Source organism: Scyliorhinus torazame, chromosome 5 (assembly GCF_047496885.1).
Source record: "Scyliorhinus torazame isolate Kashiwa2021f chromosome 5, sScyTor2.1, whole genome shotgun sequence".
Classification (NCBI taxonomy): domain Eukaryota; kingdom Metazoa; phylum Chordata; class Chondrichthyes; order Carcharhiniformes; family Scyliorhinidae; genus Scyliorhinus; species Scyliorhinus torazame.
In genome coordinates this window covers 151,318,552-151,337,377 of record NC_092711.1, presented here as the reverse complement: position 1 = coordinate 151,337,377, position 18,826 = coordinate 151,318,552, and the positions used below count along the sequence as shown (strand labels likewise).

The 18,826-nt window shown below is 46.7% G+C and overlaps 2 protein-coding genes across 2 annotated transcripts in view; both read left to right on the top strand.

Annotated features, from left to right (window-relative positions):
* Positions 1 to 101: 101 nt before the first annotated feature.
* LOC140422065 (uncharacterized) lies at positions 102 to 3,955 on the top strand. The gene is made up of 2 exons (XM_072507060.1): positions 102 to 293; positions 1,785 to 3,955. The coding sequence occupies exon 2, from the start codon at positions 2,142 to 2,144 to the stop codon at positions 3,150 to 3,152; it is 1,011 nt and encodes a 336-aa protein (XP_072363161.1). The 5' UTR covers positions 102 to 293; positions 1,785 to 2,141; the 3' UTR covers positions 3,153 to 3,955.
* The window catches only part of LOC140422059 (uncharacterized), a 222,637-nt gene continuing 204,176 nt past the window's right edge, over positions 366 to 18,826 (top strand). Inside the window, exon 1 of the mRNA XM_072507046.1 lies at positions 366 to 472. The gene's annotated coding sequence lies outside the window, so the exon portion shown is untranslated. The remainder of the gene's footprint in view (positions 473 to 18,826) is intronic.

Genomic DNA, 18,826 nt, shown 5'->3' with positions numbered 1-18,826 from the left:
GGCCCGGAGATGGCGGCCTCGTCCCCACCCCTTGTTCCCTTCTCCCCCCTCACCACCTCGAGATAAGCCAGGCAAACTGCTCCGGCCAGAGCGTGAAATCCCCCCTCTCCCCCGCCCCGGGACTGCGCATGTGCAGAGGTGCCTTTCTTGACCTTCCTGCTGAAGGTATTGACCAATGGGAACTGTTGGACAACCGGAAGGACTCTGGCCCTCTAGTCAATCAGAGCGCGGCCTTTGTGTTAATGAAGAGCGAGCTTCACACAGACTGAAGCTTCCTCATGTCGCCAACATCTGTAAGTAAAACACTTATTTTCTCCCTCTTTCCATTTCTTTTCTCATTCTGACCTACAATTGGTGACTTGCAGCAACTAAAGGCAAAGGAAGTGAATCCAGGGAGGGTGCAGACTCTGGAAAGTTTGGCCCAGGTTTCTCTCTTAAAGACATTGTGTGGAGATGCCGGTGTTGGACTGGGGTGGGCACAGTAAGAATTCTTACAACACCAGGTTAAAATGCAACAGGTTTGTTTAGATTCAATAGCTTTTGAAACGCAGCTCCTTCCTCGGGTGGCATTAAAGACATTGACATCCTTTGCTCCCTCAGCTTGACATATTTATTTGTCTGGCTAAAATGATGGTCTCTTTCCCAATGTTTACAATTAAAGGCCTGGTTTCCCCAGGAGATAAGAACATAACAAAATAAGAACTTGGAGCAGGAGTAGGCCATCTAGCCCTTCGAGCCTGCTCCGCGATTCAATGAGATCATGGCTGATCATTTGTGGACTCAGCTCCACTTTCCCGCCCGAACACCATAACCCTTTATTCCTTTACTCTTCAAAAGCTATCTATCTTTATCTTGGAATCATTTAATGAATGAGCCTCAACTGCTTCACTGGGCAGGGAATTCCATAGATTCACAACCTTTTCGGTGAAGAAGTTCCTCCTAAGCTCAGTCCTAAATCTACTTCCCCTTATTTTGAGGCTATGCCCCCTAGTTCTGCTTTCACCCGCCAGTGGAAACAACCTGCCCGCACTCATCCTATCTATTCCCTTCATAATTTTGTATGAGATGGCTGACATTTTAGGAGACAGTAAATTAATATTGAACACAGATATGTCTAGTGTTGTTATATGGTACAGATTAGACATATTTGTGATAGTTCTGTAATAAATTATGTTTATTATTATTTCTAGTTTTTTTGTAGTACTGGATCTAGTTTATATATTTCCAGTCATAGAGTCATTGCAGTCCAGAAGTAGTCCATTCGGCAACTCGAGTCATTGCCGACTCTCTGTCGACCAATTCTGTCCGTCTCGAGTGCGTCCCATTCTGTAACCCTACAGTGCCCTTCCAATTTCAGTTAGAAATCATTGATCATCTCTGCTTGACTCTTCTCATAAGCAGCAAGTTCAAGATCATGATCAATCACAATTCCCTGAATCTCAACCAACTGAAACAATCCTATCCATTAAACATATCTTTATTCCAATGATATAGACGTCTTTCCATTAGGCTGGCAGTCTGAATTAAGATTTTTGGACTTCTGTATCCAGGACAGGAAGCAGTGAGCATGGATCTGTCACTCAGCCTGAGTCAGTACCTTCAGGAGAATTGCGAGGGGGAATATTAGACACAGCAAAGTGAGAATGAAGAGAGAGTGTGTGGGACAGAGATTTACAACTTTTGGGAAATGAGAGAGAAAAGAATGTTCCATAGAAACTAGAATCAACTGTTCTGAATTTCTATCTTGTACTGACAGTGTTCAGTTTTGTAAACTCCTTTCACAGGGTCCCACAAGGTGAGGATTTGCAGACAGAAATCTCAAACCAAACTTCACATCAAAATCTGACAAAGGCACTCAATTCATTGGGACCTGAATATTATCAGCCTTTAAATCTAGAAGGAGAAATGTTTGTTGTGTCTGCTACAGAAGGTTTTAAACAGCAATGTGACTGGATAAGCACCAACACAAACACCCGAGTGAGAGTGTTCCAGTGCACTGACTGTGGAAAGAGCTTCAACCAACTACACGGCTTGAAAAAACATTACACCATTCTCAGCGAGGAGAGATCAACACGTGTTCTGTGTGTGGACGAGGCTTCAACTGATTGTCCAACCTGGAGAGACACAAGGGCACCAGCACCATGGAGAAACGGTGGAAATGTGGGGACTGTGGGAAAGGATTCAGGTACACATCTGAGCTGAAAATTCATCGCCGCAGTCACACCGGAAAGAAGCCATTCACCTGCACTGAGTGTGGGAAGGGATTCAGTGTTTCATCCAACCTCCGGACACACCAGCGAGTTCACACTGGGGAGAGACCATTCACCTGCATGGAATGTGGGAAGGGATTCTCTCAGTTATTCAATCTGCGGACACACCAGCGAGTTCACACTGGGGAGAGACCATTCACGTGCTCTGTGTGTGGTAAAAGATTTAGTCATTCCTCCCAACTGCTGATGCACCAGCGAATTCACACTGGGGATACGCCATTCAACTGCACTGTGTGTGGGAAGGGATTCACTCCGTCATCCAGCCTGCAGACACACCAGCAGGTTCACACCAGGGAGAGGCCGTTCACCTGCTCTCAGTGTGGGAAGAGATTCACTCAGTCATGCAACCTGCTGAGACACAAAGTCACTCACACTACTGAGAGGCCCTTTAAATGTTCTGACTGTGGGAGCGGCTTCAAAAGCTCTCGGGAACTAATACACCACCAGGGCATTCACAGCGAGGAGAGACCGTTCAGCTGCTCTCATTGCATAAAGAGGTTTAGAACGTCATCCAGTCTGTGGACACACCAGCGAGTTCACACTGGGGAGAGGCCATTCACCTGCTCTGTGTGTGGGCAGGGATTCACTCAGTCATGCAACCTTCTGAGACACAATGTTATTCACACCAATGAGAGACCTTTTAATTGCTCTGACTGTGGTAGCGGCTTCAAAAGTGCTGCTGATCTGATGACCCACCAGCGAATTCATACTGAGGAGAGACCGTTCAGCTGCTCTCACTGCTCAAAGAGGTTCACAAAGTCGTCCAACCTGCGGGCACACCAGCGAGTTCACACTGGGGAGAGGCCATTTATCTGCTCTGTTTGTGGGAAGGGATTCACTCGATCAAAACCTCTGCTGACCCACCAGCGAGTTCACAAGTGATGATGGGGGTTGGATTTTGCTGTTATTGCTGCTCTTAATCACATCCAGGACTGAACCATGTTCATTCTGACAGTTGGAGTTTGATTCAGTTGATGTTAATAATCCCTGCAACCGGACTGGAGTTCAATATTCTGGATATAGTTTAATTAAATCAGTTTGCATCAAACACATTTTTAAGTCCTTGATTTCTTTAAAGTAAGACAAGACTGATTGATGTCCTGTTACCGACTGTTATGGAAGTGTCCCTTTCAGAAAAGTTTTTGTCTTATCACACGGCTTCAGTGATGTCATTGTATGGGTGGAGCTGGGCAGTGGCTCTGTGAACTGTTTTTACTTTCCCTTTCAGTTTTGGCTGCTGTGGACTCAGACAGAACAATGAAGTGTTTTGGCTTGTCTCTCTCTATTTTCATTTTAAATATCTGTTCCAGTAAGAAGAAAAAACAGATAGCTACCTGCTTTGGGAACTTAAAATCTATAATTTGCTTTCCTGAAGAGTTTAAACCTGCTGGTGAGACGGGTCAGAATCTCAGGAAAAGCCAGTCTTATTCAAGTGAGAATGCAGAGTGCTGGACCATGCCCTTGAAAAGGGGTTTTTGGTTAATGGGATTTTGTTTATGAATAGTAACAGTTAAGAGGGAATTCATTCAGTGTTATACATAGATAAGTGTCGCTGTGGGGTGTCTTTATGTTTGTAATTGATAAAAATTCTTGCTGTGTGTGTATATATTTGTTAACTATGTTCTTAGAATAAAGCTTGTTTTGATTAAAATTGCCCCAATTAAGGGGCAATTTAGCATGGCCAATCCACCTATCCTGCACATCTTTTTGGTTTGTGGGGGTGAAACGCATGGGGAGAATGTGCAAACTCCTCATGTGCAGTGACCTGGGGCCGGGATCGAACCCGGATCCTTGGCGCCGTGAGGCAGCAGTGCCACTGCACCACCGTGCCATCCAACACTTGGTATTTCAGTGGGAGACTATTTAATGTTAACTAGAACTGGGTGAAAGTCAATATTCCCTTCCCATACAGCCCTCCTGAAGTCAGGTTCTATTTCACCCAGTGAGTGTCCCTCTCCAGTTCTCAGCTTCACTCTGGGAACATACAGCTGGGTGAAGCTGTTTCAGGTCCTCCTTCTCTAACTCAGCATGGGACGTTTAAAATGTTTTTAATATTGTGGTGAGGATGAGGGGGGCTGGTGTCCATATTCACTGTCACCCCGATTCCTGTTTCAGAGACATGAAAAGGGAGAAAGGGGTCTGTGATTGGTCGGGTGGTGACCTTTTCCCTGAGCCTAGTGGATGAGGATAGTTCTCCACCGATTTACCCCCCCCCCCCCCCCCCCCCCCACCTCCTCCCCTTTCTGCCTGGGTCTCAGCCTATCCTGTATCCCTGGCCTGGGTGACCACACACACACAAACCAGCATTTCCTCATTGCATAGAAGAGGCAGAGCAGAGGGGGAAGTGCTTTCAACTTGACTGACCCAGCAAGAGACAGAGGTCACCTCCTCTGGTTTCGGAGACAGCAGCTACGAGGGTCACGGTTTCAGAGACAGCAGCCATGAGGGTCACCTCCTCTGGTTTAGAATACAGCAGCTATGAGGGTCACCTCTGGTTTCGGAGACAGCAGCTACGAGGGTCACCTCCTCTGGTTTCGGAGACAGCAGCTACGAGGGTCACCTCCTCTGGTTTCGGAGACAGCAGCTACGAGGGTCACCTCCTCTGGTTTCGGAGACAGCAGCTACGAGGGTCACCTCCTCTGGTTTCGGAGACAGCAGCTATGAGGGTCACCTCCTCTGGTTTCGGAGACAGCAGCTATGAGGGTCACCCCCTCTGGTTTCGGAGACAGCAGCTATGAGGGTCACCTCCTCTGGTTTCGGAGACAGCAGCCATGAGGGTCACCTCCTCTGGTTTCGGAGACAGCAGCTACGAGGGTCACTGCCTCTGGTTTCGGAGACAGCAGCTACGAGGGTCACCTCCTCTGGTTTCAGAGACAGCAGCTATGAGGGTCACCTCCTCTGGTTTCGGAGACAGCAGCCATGAGGGTCACTGCCTCTGGTTTCAGAGTCAGCCGCCACGAGGGTCACCTCCTCTGGATTTGGAGACAGCAGCCATGAGGGTCACCTCCTCTGGTTTCAGAGACAGCAGCTACGAGGGTCACCTCCTCTGGTTTCGGAGACAGCAGCCATGAGGGTCACCTCCTCTGGTTTCGGAGACAGCAGCCACGAGGGTCACCTCCTCTGGTTTCAGAGACAGCAGCTACGAGGGTCACCTCCTCTGGTTTCGGAGACAGCAGCCATGAGGGTCACCGCCTCTGGTTTCGGAGACAGCAGCTATGAGGGTCACCTCCTCTGGTTTCGGAGACAGCAGCCACGAGGGTCACCTCGTCTGGTTTCGGAGACAGCAGCCATGAGGGTCACCGCCTCTGGTTTCGGAGACAGCAGCTATGAGGGTCACCTCCTCTGGTTTCAGAGACAGCAGCCATGAGGGTCACCTCCTCTGGTTTCGGAGACAGCAGCTATGAGGGTCACTGCCTCTGGTTTCGGAGACAGCAGCCACGAGGGTCACCTCCTCTGGTTTCGGAGACAGCAGCCATGAGGGTCACCGCCTCTGGTTTCGGAGACAGCAGCTACGAGGGTCACCTCCTCTGGTTTCGGAGACAGCAGCTATGAGGGTCACTGCCTCTGGTTTCAGAGACAGCAGCTACGAGGGTCACTGCCTCTGGTTTCAGAGACAGCAGCCACGGGGGTCACCTCCTCTGGTTTCGGAGACAGCAGCTATGAGGGTCACTGCCTCTGGTTTCAGAGACAGCAGCCACGAGGGTCACCTCCTCTGGTTTCGGAGACAGCAGCCATGAGAGCTGTTGCTGCTGATTTGTTCCCGAAGCTGTCGGATTTGATCTAAACCGAGGATGTGGTCTGCTTCAGGGGAGGTGACAGTTTTTTGTTGAACTAATTCCTTTAACAGCCTCCTTGCATCATCTAATTCCTCACCCAGTCGGTATTATGTCTGTAATTCAATATTTTATTCCAGAGTTTGGTAAAGTGTTTTTTCTGATATAACTCTTACTTGTGACAATAAAGATTATTATTATTATTGACATGTGCCTCCTGTTTCAATCGTTTTTTTAAATTTAAAACATTCAATTCTGTTTTTCCCAATTAAGGGGCAATTTTAGTATGGCCAATCCATCTAACCTGCACATCATTTTGGGTTCTGGGGGTGAGACCCACGCAGACAAGGGGAGAATGTGCAAACTCCACACGGACAGTGACCCAGAGCCGGGATCGAACCTGGGACCTCGGCGCCGTGATGCAGCAGTGCTAACCACTCTCCACCGTGCCGCCCCTCCTGTTTCAATCATAACTGATTGTGTTGGACAGCAATGCTCGCCAACTAATCATCACTTTTGTTTTTAAACTTATTGACCCATTCCATTAACTCCTTGTACTTTTCATACAGTTGTAAGACACACATGTACTGTGGACTAACTGATCCTGGACCTTCTTCAACTTAATGTTACCCTTTCTGAACCTCTTTACAAAGCCGATTAAGATATACTGATAATCCCTGTCAATCTTCTACAAATCCCAGGATATCTCACTCCCAGCACACCCGTTTCCTCTCTCAGACCATCAATCAGTAATTTCAGGTTTATACCAATATCACTGTAGACTCCTGAATTCACAAAGGAGCATCTCCATCCACTTTCAACAAGAATGCTGCTTCTCAAGCCTGTGATCTGGACCAGATCAATCCCACTCCTGACACCACTTCGAAGAATTGTGTATGGGAATCACAGATTACCCAAAATAGGGTCAAGCTGATAAGTAATTTTAAAGTAGTACTGAGAAGCAACTGTTGAATTATAATTGAGAAGCTATTGGGGTGGCACAGTGATTAGCACGGCTGCCTCACAGCGCCAGGGACTCGGGTTCAATTCCGGCCTTTCCTGATTGTCTGTGTGCAGTTTGCACATTCTCCCCGTAAAAGGGGGCTTATAGGACAGGCCATTAGATTAAAGTAAGTACCACATTCCTGGGAAGAACAGACACGCACAAAATGCAGGGACTCAGCTCAGCAGAAATATTCCTCATGCCCAGCTCCAAACAGCCTGGACTAATTAGACAATGGTACCATTCAGAGGTAGAAGAAAGATAAAGAGGACCGTTTGTACAAAGCATCAAGGTCAGTGGATAAGAAGGGCCTGGGAAACATTAGAAGAGCATGAGTAAGGCCTGACATGTGCAGGAGCTGGTCACGCAGCCCCAGATTGTCCAAAAGCAATTATATTGGTCAATGTATGTAATCTATGGCAACAATGATTGTATCAAGTCCAGCTGAGGCAGGGCGACTGATGTTTGGAAATTGTACAATTATTGAACCTAGAGCAACGTAAGGTAGAGTCAATCTGCCCCAGATTGCTCTCCCATCGTACGTTGGCAAATAAAGAATGTCTTTACCAGAGTTGCTGTCTCCATGAGTCTGTGTGTTAGCTGAGCTGTATTTAAGAGGTGGACTCTCCCACGTGAAAGACAGCTGAATACTTAGCCTCTGAAAACGCTCCTACACCCCATGTCTGCGTGGGTTTCCTCCGGGTGCACCGGTTTACAGTCCAAAGCTGTGAAAGTCAGGTGGTTGGCCATATTGAATGCCCCTTTGTGTCCAGGAATGTACAGGTTAGGTTATGGGAATGGGGCAGGGAGTGGGCCGAGGTAGGATGCTCTTCCAGAAGATCAGTGCAGACTCGATGAATCAAATGGCCTCTTTCTGCACAGTATGGTTCTACTCTGTGGCTCTAAACATTCAGGAAAAACATTGAACCCATTACAGATGAGAATAGTTTACTGGTCCTGGAGGATGAATGGACTGAGGATGCAGAATAAGAGCTGGTCTCAGTCACTGGTGATGGCATTCTCATCTGGACGGCTAACTGGTGTAAGCCAAGAGCATGGGTGTTATGCTGAAGCTAGGGTGCATCACTTTGAAATTGTTTTACTCTGAAGAGCCTGTTTTAACTTCACACAGTGTTACTATCTAGTTAGAAACAATAAACACACAGGAAATCAAATGTCTTGCTTTAACCAATGACTTGTTTTACGCCACGAGATTTAACTTTATTTTAAAACAAAACCAATGGAGGGGTGGCTCGGTGGTGCAATATTTAGCACTGCTTCCTCGCATCGCCGAGGACCTGGGTTCAATCTCAGCTCCGGGTCACTATCCATGTAGAGTTTGCACATTCTCCTCGTGTTTGCGTGTCTTCACTGTGAACCCGCATGAGTTGGGATGATTGAATGAAACCTTTGCCACACTTGGAGCAGGTGAACAGTTTTTCCTCAGTGTGAACTCGCTGGTGTATCTGTAGGGTGTACGGAGGGAATCCTTTCCCACACATAGAGCAGGTGAACGGCCTCTCCCCAGTGTGGCTGCGTTCGTGAATTTCGAGCTTATATGGGTAATTGAATCCTTTCCCACATTTCCATGTTTTTTCTCCGGTGTGACTGCACTTATGTCTCAACAGGACAGCTAATCGGCTGAAGCTTCGTCCACACACAGAACATGTGTATGGCTTCTTCCCACTGAGAACGGTGCTTTTCCTTCCATGTTCAAAATATATTCCGGTTCCGATAAACTGGGAGATTCCATCAGATCCTGATGTGATTAGCACTGCTGCCACACAGCGCCGATCCTGGCCCTGGGTCACTGTCCGTGTGGAGTTTGCATATTCTCCCCATTTCTGTGTCTCACCCCCACAACCCATTGATGTGCAGGGTAGGTGAACTGGCCGTGCTAAATTGCTGCTTTATTGGAAAAAATAATTGGGTACTCTAAATTTACTAAAAAAAATATCCTGAGGTGATGTTTGATTTAAGTTTCCAGAGGCAAATCCTCCCCTTGTAACATCCTGTGAAATAGATTTAAAATAGAAAAATGGGAGCGAGAGAGAACCCACAAAAACACAAAGACAGGATGTGAAATTGAGCTGAATGAATCTGGTAATTTGTGGGGCTGGGATTGGGAAAATGTGGCCATGAAAACGGCTGGATTGTCATTAAAAACCCAACTGGTTCAGTAATGTCCTTCAGGGAAGGGAAGCTGACACCCAGTGTGGGCCGACACTAGACTCTGGGCACTTTGGGAGCAGGAGGGGACAAATAGAAGTGGAGAGACAGGAGGCGAAGGAGACAGATTTTATACAACTACAACTTGAACAATAACTTTGACAGAATCTCAAACTCCCAACTTCCCCAAAGTAAGAGGTGTATATGAAAACCACCACCTCCAATTCACACATCGTCCTGACTTGTCTGACATCCAGAATTGGGTGAACAGACATTTCCTCCAATTAAACATTGGAAATAGTGAAGTCATTGAGTTTGCACATTCTCCCAGTGTCTGCGTGGGTTTCATCCCCACAACCCAAAGATGTGCAGCGTAGGTGGATTGGCCACGCTAAATTGGAAAATAATAATTGGGTACTCTAAATTTATTTTTAAAAATAAATAGTGAAGCCATTGTCTTATGGCCCTGCTACAAACTCCATTCTCTAGTCACCATCCACCTCCCTGGCAACTGTGTTTATTTTATCCTTTCACAGGGAGTGGATACTGCTGGGACAAATCATTGCCCACTCCTAATTGCCCTTGAGAAGATGATGGTGAGTTGTCCTCTCAAACTGATGTAATACATGATGTGTAGGTTGAGCCACAGTGTGCCCAGGGTGGGATTTCCAGGATTTTCACCCAACAACAGTGAAGAAACAGTGACATAGAATAGAATAGAATATTACAGCACAGTACAGGCCCTTCAGCCCTCGATGTTGCACCGACCTGTGAAACCAATCTAAAGCCCATCTACACTATTCTATTGTCATCCATATGTTTATCCAATGACCATTTAAATGTCCTTAATGTTGGCGAGTGCACTACTGTTGCAGGCAAGGCATTTCACGCCCTTACTACTCTCTGAGTAACAAACCTACCTCTGACATCTGTCCTATATCTATCTCCCCTCAATTTAAAGCTATGTCCCCTCATGCTAGACATCACCATCCGAGGAAAAAGGCTCTCACTGTCCACCCTATCTAATCCTCTGATCATCTTGTATGCCTCTATTAAGTCACCTCTTAACCTTCTTCTCTCTAACAAAAACAGCCTCAAGTCCCTCAGCCTTTCCTCCTAAGATTTTCCTTCTATACCAGGCAACATCCTGGTAAATGTCCTCTGCATCCTTTCCATTTCTTCCACATCCTTCCTATAATGCGGCAACCAGAACTGCACGCAATACTCCAAATGCGGCCGCACCAGAGTTTTGTACAGCTGCAACATGACCTCATGGCTCCGAAGCTCAATCCCTCTACCAATAAAAGCTAACACACCGTACGCCTTCTTAAAAACCCTCTCAACCTGAGTGGCAACTTTCAGGGATCTATGTACATGGACACCGAGATCTCTCTGCTCATCCACACTGCCAAGAATCTTACCATTAGCCCAGTACTCTGTCTTCCTGTTATTCCTTCCAAAATGAATCACCTCATACTTTTCTGCATTAAACTCCATTTGCCACCTCTCAGCCCAGCTCTGCAGCTTATCTATGTCCCTCTGTAACTTGTAACATCCTTCCGCACTGTCCACAACTCCACCGACTTTAGTGTCATCTGCAAATTTACTCACCTATCCTTCTACGCCCTCCTCCAGGTCATTTATAAAAATGACAAACAGCAGTGGCCCCAAAACAGATCCTTGTGGTACACCACTAGTAACTGGACTCCAGTCTGAACATTTCCCATCAACCACCACCCTTTGTCTTCTTCCAGCTAGCCAATTTCTGATCCAAACTGCTAAATCTCCCTGAATCCCATGCTTCTGTATTTTCTGCAGTAGCCTACCGTGGGGAACCTCATCAAACGCTTTACTGAAATCCATATACACCACATCAACTGCTTTACCCTCATCCACCTGTTTGGTCACCTTCTCAAAGAACTCAATAAGGTTTGTGAGGCACGACCTACCCTTCACAAAACCGTGTTGACTATGTCTAATCAAATTATTCCTTTCCAGATGATTATACACGCTATCACTTATAAACCTTTCCAAGGGACTTCCGGTGACGGTGGGCGGGAGGCGGCTGCACAATGGAGAGCTCCTGCTCGGGAACGGCATTTTCAGGGTTTTAAGCCAGTCCCAGGGTCCACGGAGGCGGCAGAAGCAGGGAGAAGGCACAGAGGAGGCACAGTGAAGACACAGGAGGGAAAAAAAAACAAAGAAAAATGTCGAGGGTGAGCAAAAAAACGGCCGAAAAAAAACCAGCTGGAGGTCCGTCGGGGAGTGGAAAGGTTACCGCAGGGTCACCAGGAAAAATGGAGGCTGGAGCACCAGGGAAGGCCGCACTGTTTACGGCTGAAGAAATAACCAAGGTGATGGCTGCGCAATTTGAAAAGCAGTTGGCGCAGATTGCGAAATGCATGGAGACGGTGAGGAAGAAGATGAGGGAGGTTTTGAGTGTGCTGGTGGAGGAGGCGGTTTCCCCGGTGAGGACGGAGGTGGCGAGCGCAGTGGCGGAGGTGCGAGAGCAAGGGGAGGCGCTGAAGGAAGTGGAGGAGACATTATTGCAGCATGGTGATCAACTTGCCTCAATGGGGAAAGAGATGCGGAAGGTGATGGATACTAACAAGGATCTGCGAGGAAAAATGGAAGACCTGGAAAATAGATCCAGGCGACAGAACTTGAGGATTGTGGGGCTACCCGAAGGAGTTGAAGGACCGAAGCCGACTGAGTATTTTGCCGCGATGCTGGCAAAACTATTGGGGGAGGGGGAGGATCCCTCCCGATATGAACTGGATCGGGCTCATCGGTCGTGGAGGCCTGTACCAAAGGCAAGTGAGCCGCCAAGGGCAGTGACTCTGTGCTTCCGTAGGTACAGGGTGAAGGAGAAGGTCCTGAGCTGGGCCAAGCAGAAGCGGGTGGTGCAGTGGGCTGGAGCTGGTGTACGTGTATACCAGGACTTTACGGTGGAGCTGGCAAAGAGGCGGGCTGCCTTCAACCGGGTGAAGAGGGCACTGTACATTAGCAAGGTGCGGTGCGGCATTGTATATCCAGCGAAGCTGAGGGTGACTTACAAGCTCAGGGACTTTTATTTTGGAACGGCGGAAGCAGCGGAGGAGTTTGCGAAAGCAGAAGGACTGTGGCAGAACTGACAAATTGAGGAATGGCCATGTGCCGATGTAACGTCATGACTGTATTTTCTTCTTTTTTGTTTCACTGCGTGCGGGTGTGTGGGCTAAAGGAGCCAATGTGTAATGTATTTGGACAAGGGAAGGGATGGGACTTTCACTCGAAATGAGAGTTCTTTGGGGTGTAGGTGGATATGCGGGGTTTGTGTGCTAAAAGGGGATCTTTGGGCTTTCCTAGGGCCGGGCAAGTGGGAAAGGGACCCGGGCGGGGGCCTCCACGCTGGCCGGTTTGTGCTGGCCAGTGAACGGGAGTGAGGTGGGGAGAGGGGCTGTGTAAGATTAAGGGTGACTACGGGTAATCCCTCATTCCTTTTTGTCATTTGTTTATGTAAACATGTGGGTTGAGGTTTGGGGGTTGGTGGGTAGATGGGATCGTTGTTATTATGGGGACTGACATATCTTGCTGATTATTGTTTATTGTTGATGGATGTAAATGTGGGAGAAAATGTGAAAATGGAGGAGAATAAAAAAAATAAAATAAAATAAACCTTTCCAAGATTTTGCCCACTACAGAAGTAAGGCTCACTGGTCTATAGTTACCGGGGTTGTCTCTACTCCTCTTCTTGAACAAGGGGACAACATTTGCTATCCTCCAGTCTTCTGGCACTATTCCTGTTGACAAAGGTGACTTAAAGATCAAAGCCAAAGGCTCAGCAATCTCCTCCCTAGCTTCCCTAAGAATCCTAGGATAAATCCCATCTGGCCCAGGGGACTTATCTATTTTCACCCTTTCCAGAATTGTTAACACCTCCTCCTTATGAACCTCAAGCCCTTCTAGCCTAGTAGCCTGAATCTCAGATTTTGGAAATATAAATTCCCTCTCCTTCTCCGCCTCTGTTCTCAATCTTTTCTCACTCTCCTCCCGCCACAGAGGCCTGAAACTTTTCTGGCCCAGATCTGTGGAAGGTTCCCTTCCCTGAATGACATCAGTGAATCAGTTGTTCTTTTGTGAACATCTGACAGTTTTCAAGGTCACCTTTTCCTAGTGCCGGCCTCACAAATGACCAGATTTCAGCTCAATTTCACAACCCACCTTTGTGTTTTTCTGGATTTCTGGTCTTTCTGTCTAAACTGATTTCACAGGATATTGGAAGGGGAAGGTTTGCATTCGGGAAACATCACATCAGGATCTGACGGAGTCGCTTAAGTTATCGTTACTGAATATTAGCAGGTTTTGAACATAATATAAGAACATAAGAACTAGGAGCAGGAGTAGGCCATCTGGACCTTTGAGCCTGCTCTGCCATTCAATGAGATCATGGCTGATCTATTGTCGACTCAGCTCCACTTTCCCGCCAGAACACCATAACCCTTTATTCCTTTGTTCTTAAAAAAACTATCTATCTTTATCTTGAAAACATTTAATGAAGGAGCCTCAACTGCTTCACTGGGCAGGGAATTCCATCGATTCACATGGAAGGAAAAAACACTGTTCACAGTGGAGAGAAACCATATGTGTGTTGTGTGTGTGGACGAGGTTTCAGCCAATCTTCTGGCCTGTCAAGACACAAGCGCATTCACACTGGCACAAAACCGTGGAAATGTGGGGATTGTGAGGCGGCATTTGGTTTCCCGTCTGAGCTGGAAACTCATCGACACACTCACACTGGGGAGAGACCATTCATCTGCTCCGTGTGTGGGAAGAGATCTACTTGGTCATCAAACTTGCTGACACAACAGCGGGTTCACATTGGAGAGAAGTTGTTCACCTGCTGTGTGTGTGGAAAAGGATTGACTGATTCATCCAAGTGACTGAAACAGCAGCGAGTTCACACCGGGGAGAGACCATTTGCCTGCACTGAGTGTTGGAAGGGATTCACTCATATATCCACCCTACTGAGACACCAGCGAGTTCACACTGACAAAATACCTTTTAAATGTCTGCACTGTGGGAAGTGCTTTAAAAGCTCTGGAAAACAGATGTACCATCAACATGTTCACACTGATGAGAGACCTTTTAAATGCCCAGACTATGTGAAATGTTATGAAGGCTCCTGGGAGCTGATGTCCCACCAATATATTCACACTGATGAGAGACCGTTCAGGTGCTCTCACTGCGGGGCTGGGTTCAGGCGATCATCTAAACTCACTGTCCACCAGCGAATTCACACTGGGGAGAGGCCATTCATCTGATTGTGGGAAGGGATTCATCCACCTTGCTGAAATACTAGTGGGATCATATTGGGGTGATACAGTAGCACAGTGGTTAGCACTGTTGCTTCATAGCGCCAGGGTCCCAGGTTCGATTTGTGGCTTGGGTGTCTGTGCGGAGTCTGCACGTTCTCCCCGTGTCTGCGTGGGTTTCCTCCGGGTGCTCCGATTTCCTCCCACGAGTCCCGAAAGAGGTGAACATAGAACAATACAAGAGCAGCACGGTGGCGCAGTGGTAGCACTGCAGTCTCACGGCACCGAGGTCCCAGGTTCAATCCCAGCTCTGGGTCACTGTCCGTGTGGAGTTTGCACATTCTCCCCTTGTTTGCGTGGGTGTCACCCCCACAACCCAAAAGATGTGCAGGGTAGGTGGATTGAACATGCTAAATTGTCCCTTAATTGGAAAAGGTGAATTGGGTACTCTAAATTTAAAAAAAAACAGAACAATACAGCACAGGAACAGGCCCTTTGGCCCTCCAAGCCTGCGTCGATATGGTACCTGCCTAAACTAAAACTGTCTGCGCTTATGGAGTCCATATCCTTACATTCCCACCCTATTCATATATTTATTTAGTTGTCCCTTAAATGGCGCTACCGTACCTGCTCCCACCACCTCCCCAGGCAGCACGTTCCATATATTTCCCATCCTGTATAAAAAACCTGCTTCGCACATCTGTTCTGAACTTTTCCCCGCGCACTTTAAACCTATGTCCCCTAGTACTTGACTCTCCTACCCTAGGAAAGAGCATCTGACTATCCACTCTGTCCATACCACTCATAATCTTGTAGACCTCTATCAGCTCGCCTCTCAACCTCTGTTGTTCCAGTGAGAACTGACCGAGTTTATCTAACGTGCTGTTGGGTAATTTGGACATTCTGAATTCTCCCTCCGTGTACCCGAACAGACGGCAGAATGTGGCAACTCGGGGCTTTTCACTTCATTGCAATGTTAATGTGAGCTTACTTGTGACAATAGAGATGATTATTATTAAAGACAGACCTTTCAAATGTTTAAACTGTGGGAAATTCTATAAAACGTCCGGGGAACTGATGTCCCATCAGCTTGTTCACACTGATGAGAGACAGTTCAGGTGCTCTCACTGTGGGACTAGATTCAGCAACTCACTGTAGACCGGCGAATTCACACTGGGGAGATCCAAACTTTCCTCATAGTTAAAATTGTCCATCCCTGGTAACATAATCATAAATCTTCTCTGCAACGGGCAGCATGAGGTCCCAGGTTCGAATCCCGGCCCCGGGTCACTGTCCGTGTGGAGTTTGCACATTCTCCCTGTGTTTGCGTGGGTTTTGCCCCCACAACACAAAGTTGTGCAGGGCAGGTCGATTGGCCACAATAAATTACCTCTTAATTGGAAAGAATTAATTGGGCACACTAAATTTAAATAAATAAATCTCCTCTGCAGTCTCTCTCGGATGATCACATTCTTCATGTAATATGGCTGTGGTCTAACTGGTGTTTGATGCAGTTCCAGCACAATCTCCCTGTTCTCATAATCTCAACCCTCGGCTACCAAAGGAAACTATCCCACCTGCCTTCCTAAGCACTGAAGAGAGAGAGTGAGAGGCAGCTGAGAGAGACAGAGGGAGAGAGAGGAAGCAGAGGGGGTGAGAGGCACCAGAGAGAGAGAGGAGAACCAGAGTCTGGGAGAGGCAGGAGAGAGAGAGGAGAGAAGAGAGAGACAGTCTAGTCAGTAACAAAAATATGTAATGGAATTGAGTTCAGACACAGATCTGCATGAACCGACACCACTTTATTGACAGATTGACAAGGTAGTCACTGTACTTGAATCAATGTTATTCACTTTTGGAATTTAATGAACAAAGGGTCAGATTAACTATATCACAATCACCCAGATTCAAATAGGTCTGTTTAATACAGAACAGGATTAAACCCAGTATCCAATATTACAGGTGCCTGTGGCTGTTTGATGCCCTGTTTCATTGTACAGATGACAAGCCCACAGCTTCAGTGAACTCGTCTATCCAGGGTCTGTTTCTAAACCCTCATCACAACATAATACCTGGTTAGCTATTTATATATGGTCAGCCTGCTTGGACAGCTAACGCAAAGCTCAACCAGAAACTATGGTTCTTCTTTCAACTGATTCCAGCTCTGACAAGGGGTCACAGCATCTCCAGCCTTCAGCTCTGTTACTGGGCTGTTATTGACATGAGCAAGAACATAATAAGAACTAGGAGCAGGAGTACGCCATCTGGCCCCTCGAGCCTGCTCCACCATTCAATGAGATCATGGCTGATCTTTTGTGGACTCAGCTCCACTTTCCGGCCCAAACACCATAACCCTTAATCCCTTTATTCTTCAAAAAACTATCTATCTTTATCTTAAAAACATTTCATGAAGGAGCCTCTACTGCTTCACTGGGCAAGGAATTCCATAGATTCACAACCCTTTGGGTGAAGAAGTTCCTCCTAAACTCAGTCCTAAATCTACTTCCCCGTATTTTGAGGCTATGCCCCCTAGTTCTGCTTTCACCCGCCAGTGGAAACAACCTGCCCGCATCTATCCTATCTATTCCCTTCATAATCTTATATGTTTCTATAAGATCCCCCCCTCATCCTTCTAAATTCCAACGAGTAAAGTCCCAGTCTACTCAACCACTCCTCGTAATCCAACCCCTTCAGCTCTGGGCTTAACCTAGTGAATCTCCTCTGCACACCCTCCAGTGCCAGTACGTCCTTTCTCAAGTAAGGAGACCAAAACTGAACACAATACTCCAGGTGTGGCCTCACTAACACCTTATACAATTGCAGCAGAACCTCCCTAGTCTTAAACTCCATCCCTCTAGCAATGAAGGACAAAATTCCATTTGCCTTCTTAATCACCTGTTGCACCTGAAAACCAACTTTTTGCGACTCATGCACTAGCACACCCAGGTCTCTCTGCACAGCAGCATGTTATAATATTTTATCATTTAAATAATAATCCCTTTTGCTGTTATTCCTAACAAAATGGATAACCTCACATTTGTCAACATTGTATTGCATCTGCCAGACCCTAGCCCATTCACTTAGCCTATCCAATTCCCTCTGCAGACTTCCAGTATCCTCTGCACTTTTTGCTTTACCACTTATCTTAGTGTCGTCTGCAAACTTGGACATATTGCCCTTGGTCCCCAACTCCAAATCATCTCTGTAAATTGTGAACAGTTGTGGGCCCAACATTGATCCCTGAGAGACACCACTAGCTACTGATTGCCAACCAGAGAAACACCCATTAATCCCCATTCTTTGCTTTCTATTAATTAACCAATCCTCTATCCATGCTACTACTTTCCCCTTAATGCCATGCATCTTTATCTTATGCAACAACCTTTTGTGTGGCACCTTGTCAAAGGCTTTCTGGAAATCCAGATATACCACATCCATTGGCTCCCCGTTATCTACCGCACTGTTAATGTCCTCAAAAAATTCCACTAAATTAGTTAGGCACGACCTGCCCTTTATGAACCCATGCTGCGTCTGTCCAATGGGACAATTTCCATCCAGATGCCTCGCTATTTCTTCCTTGATGATAGATTTCAGCATCTTCCCTACTACCGAAGTTAAGCTCACTGGCCTATAATTACCCGCTTTCTGCCTACCTCCTTTTTTAAACAGTGGTGTCACGTTTGCTAATTTCCAATCTGCCGGGACCACCCCAGAGTCTAGTGAATTTTGGTAAATTATCACTAGTGCATTTGCAATTTCCCTAGCCATCTCTTTTAGCACTCTGGGATGCATTCCATCAGGTCCAGGAGACTTGTCTACCTTTAGCCCCATTAGCTTGCCCATCACTATCTCCTTGGTGATAACAATCCTCTCAAGGTCCTCACCTGTCATAGCCTCATTTCCATCAGTCACTGGCATGTTATTTGTGTCTTCCACTGTGAAGGCCGACCCAAAAAACCTGTTCAGTTCCTCAGCCATTTCCTCATCTCCCATTACTAAAGAGAGAGACAGCAAGTTGCCTGAGGCTTAAATGGGAAGTTGAAACTTGTGACTCAAAACCAACTGTGTAAGATCTCTGAAAAGATCAGGAATTTTAAAAGATAAATTCTAAACCCAGTGAACAAATTAATGAGTCATAAGACAAAAACTTCAGGTTTTATGACTTTACTGCAACAAACTAGAAGCAACAATGCCTAAGCACTATTTTTATAGGGAACGTATCCCTTAAACTACAAATAGAATGTAGCCCTTTTACTTTTAAGACAATCAAAAATCACACTCCATGGTTACGTCGCTGAAGTTGTAACTCAATTCTCCTGG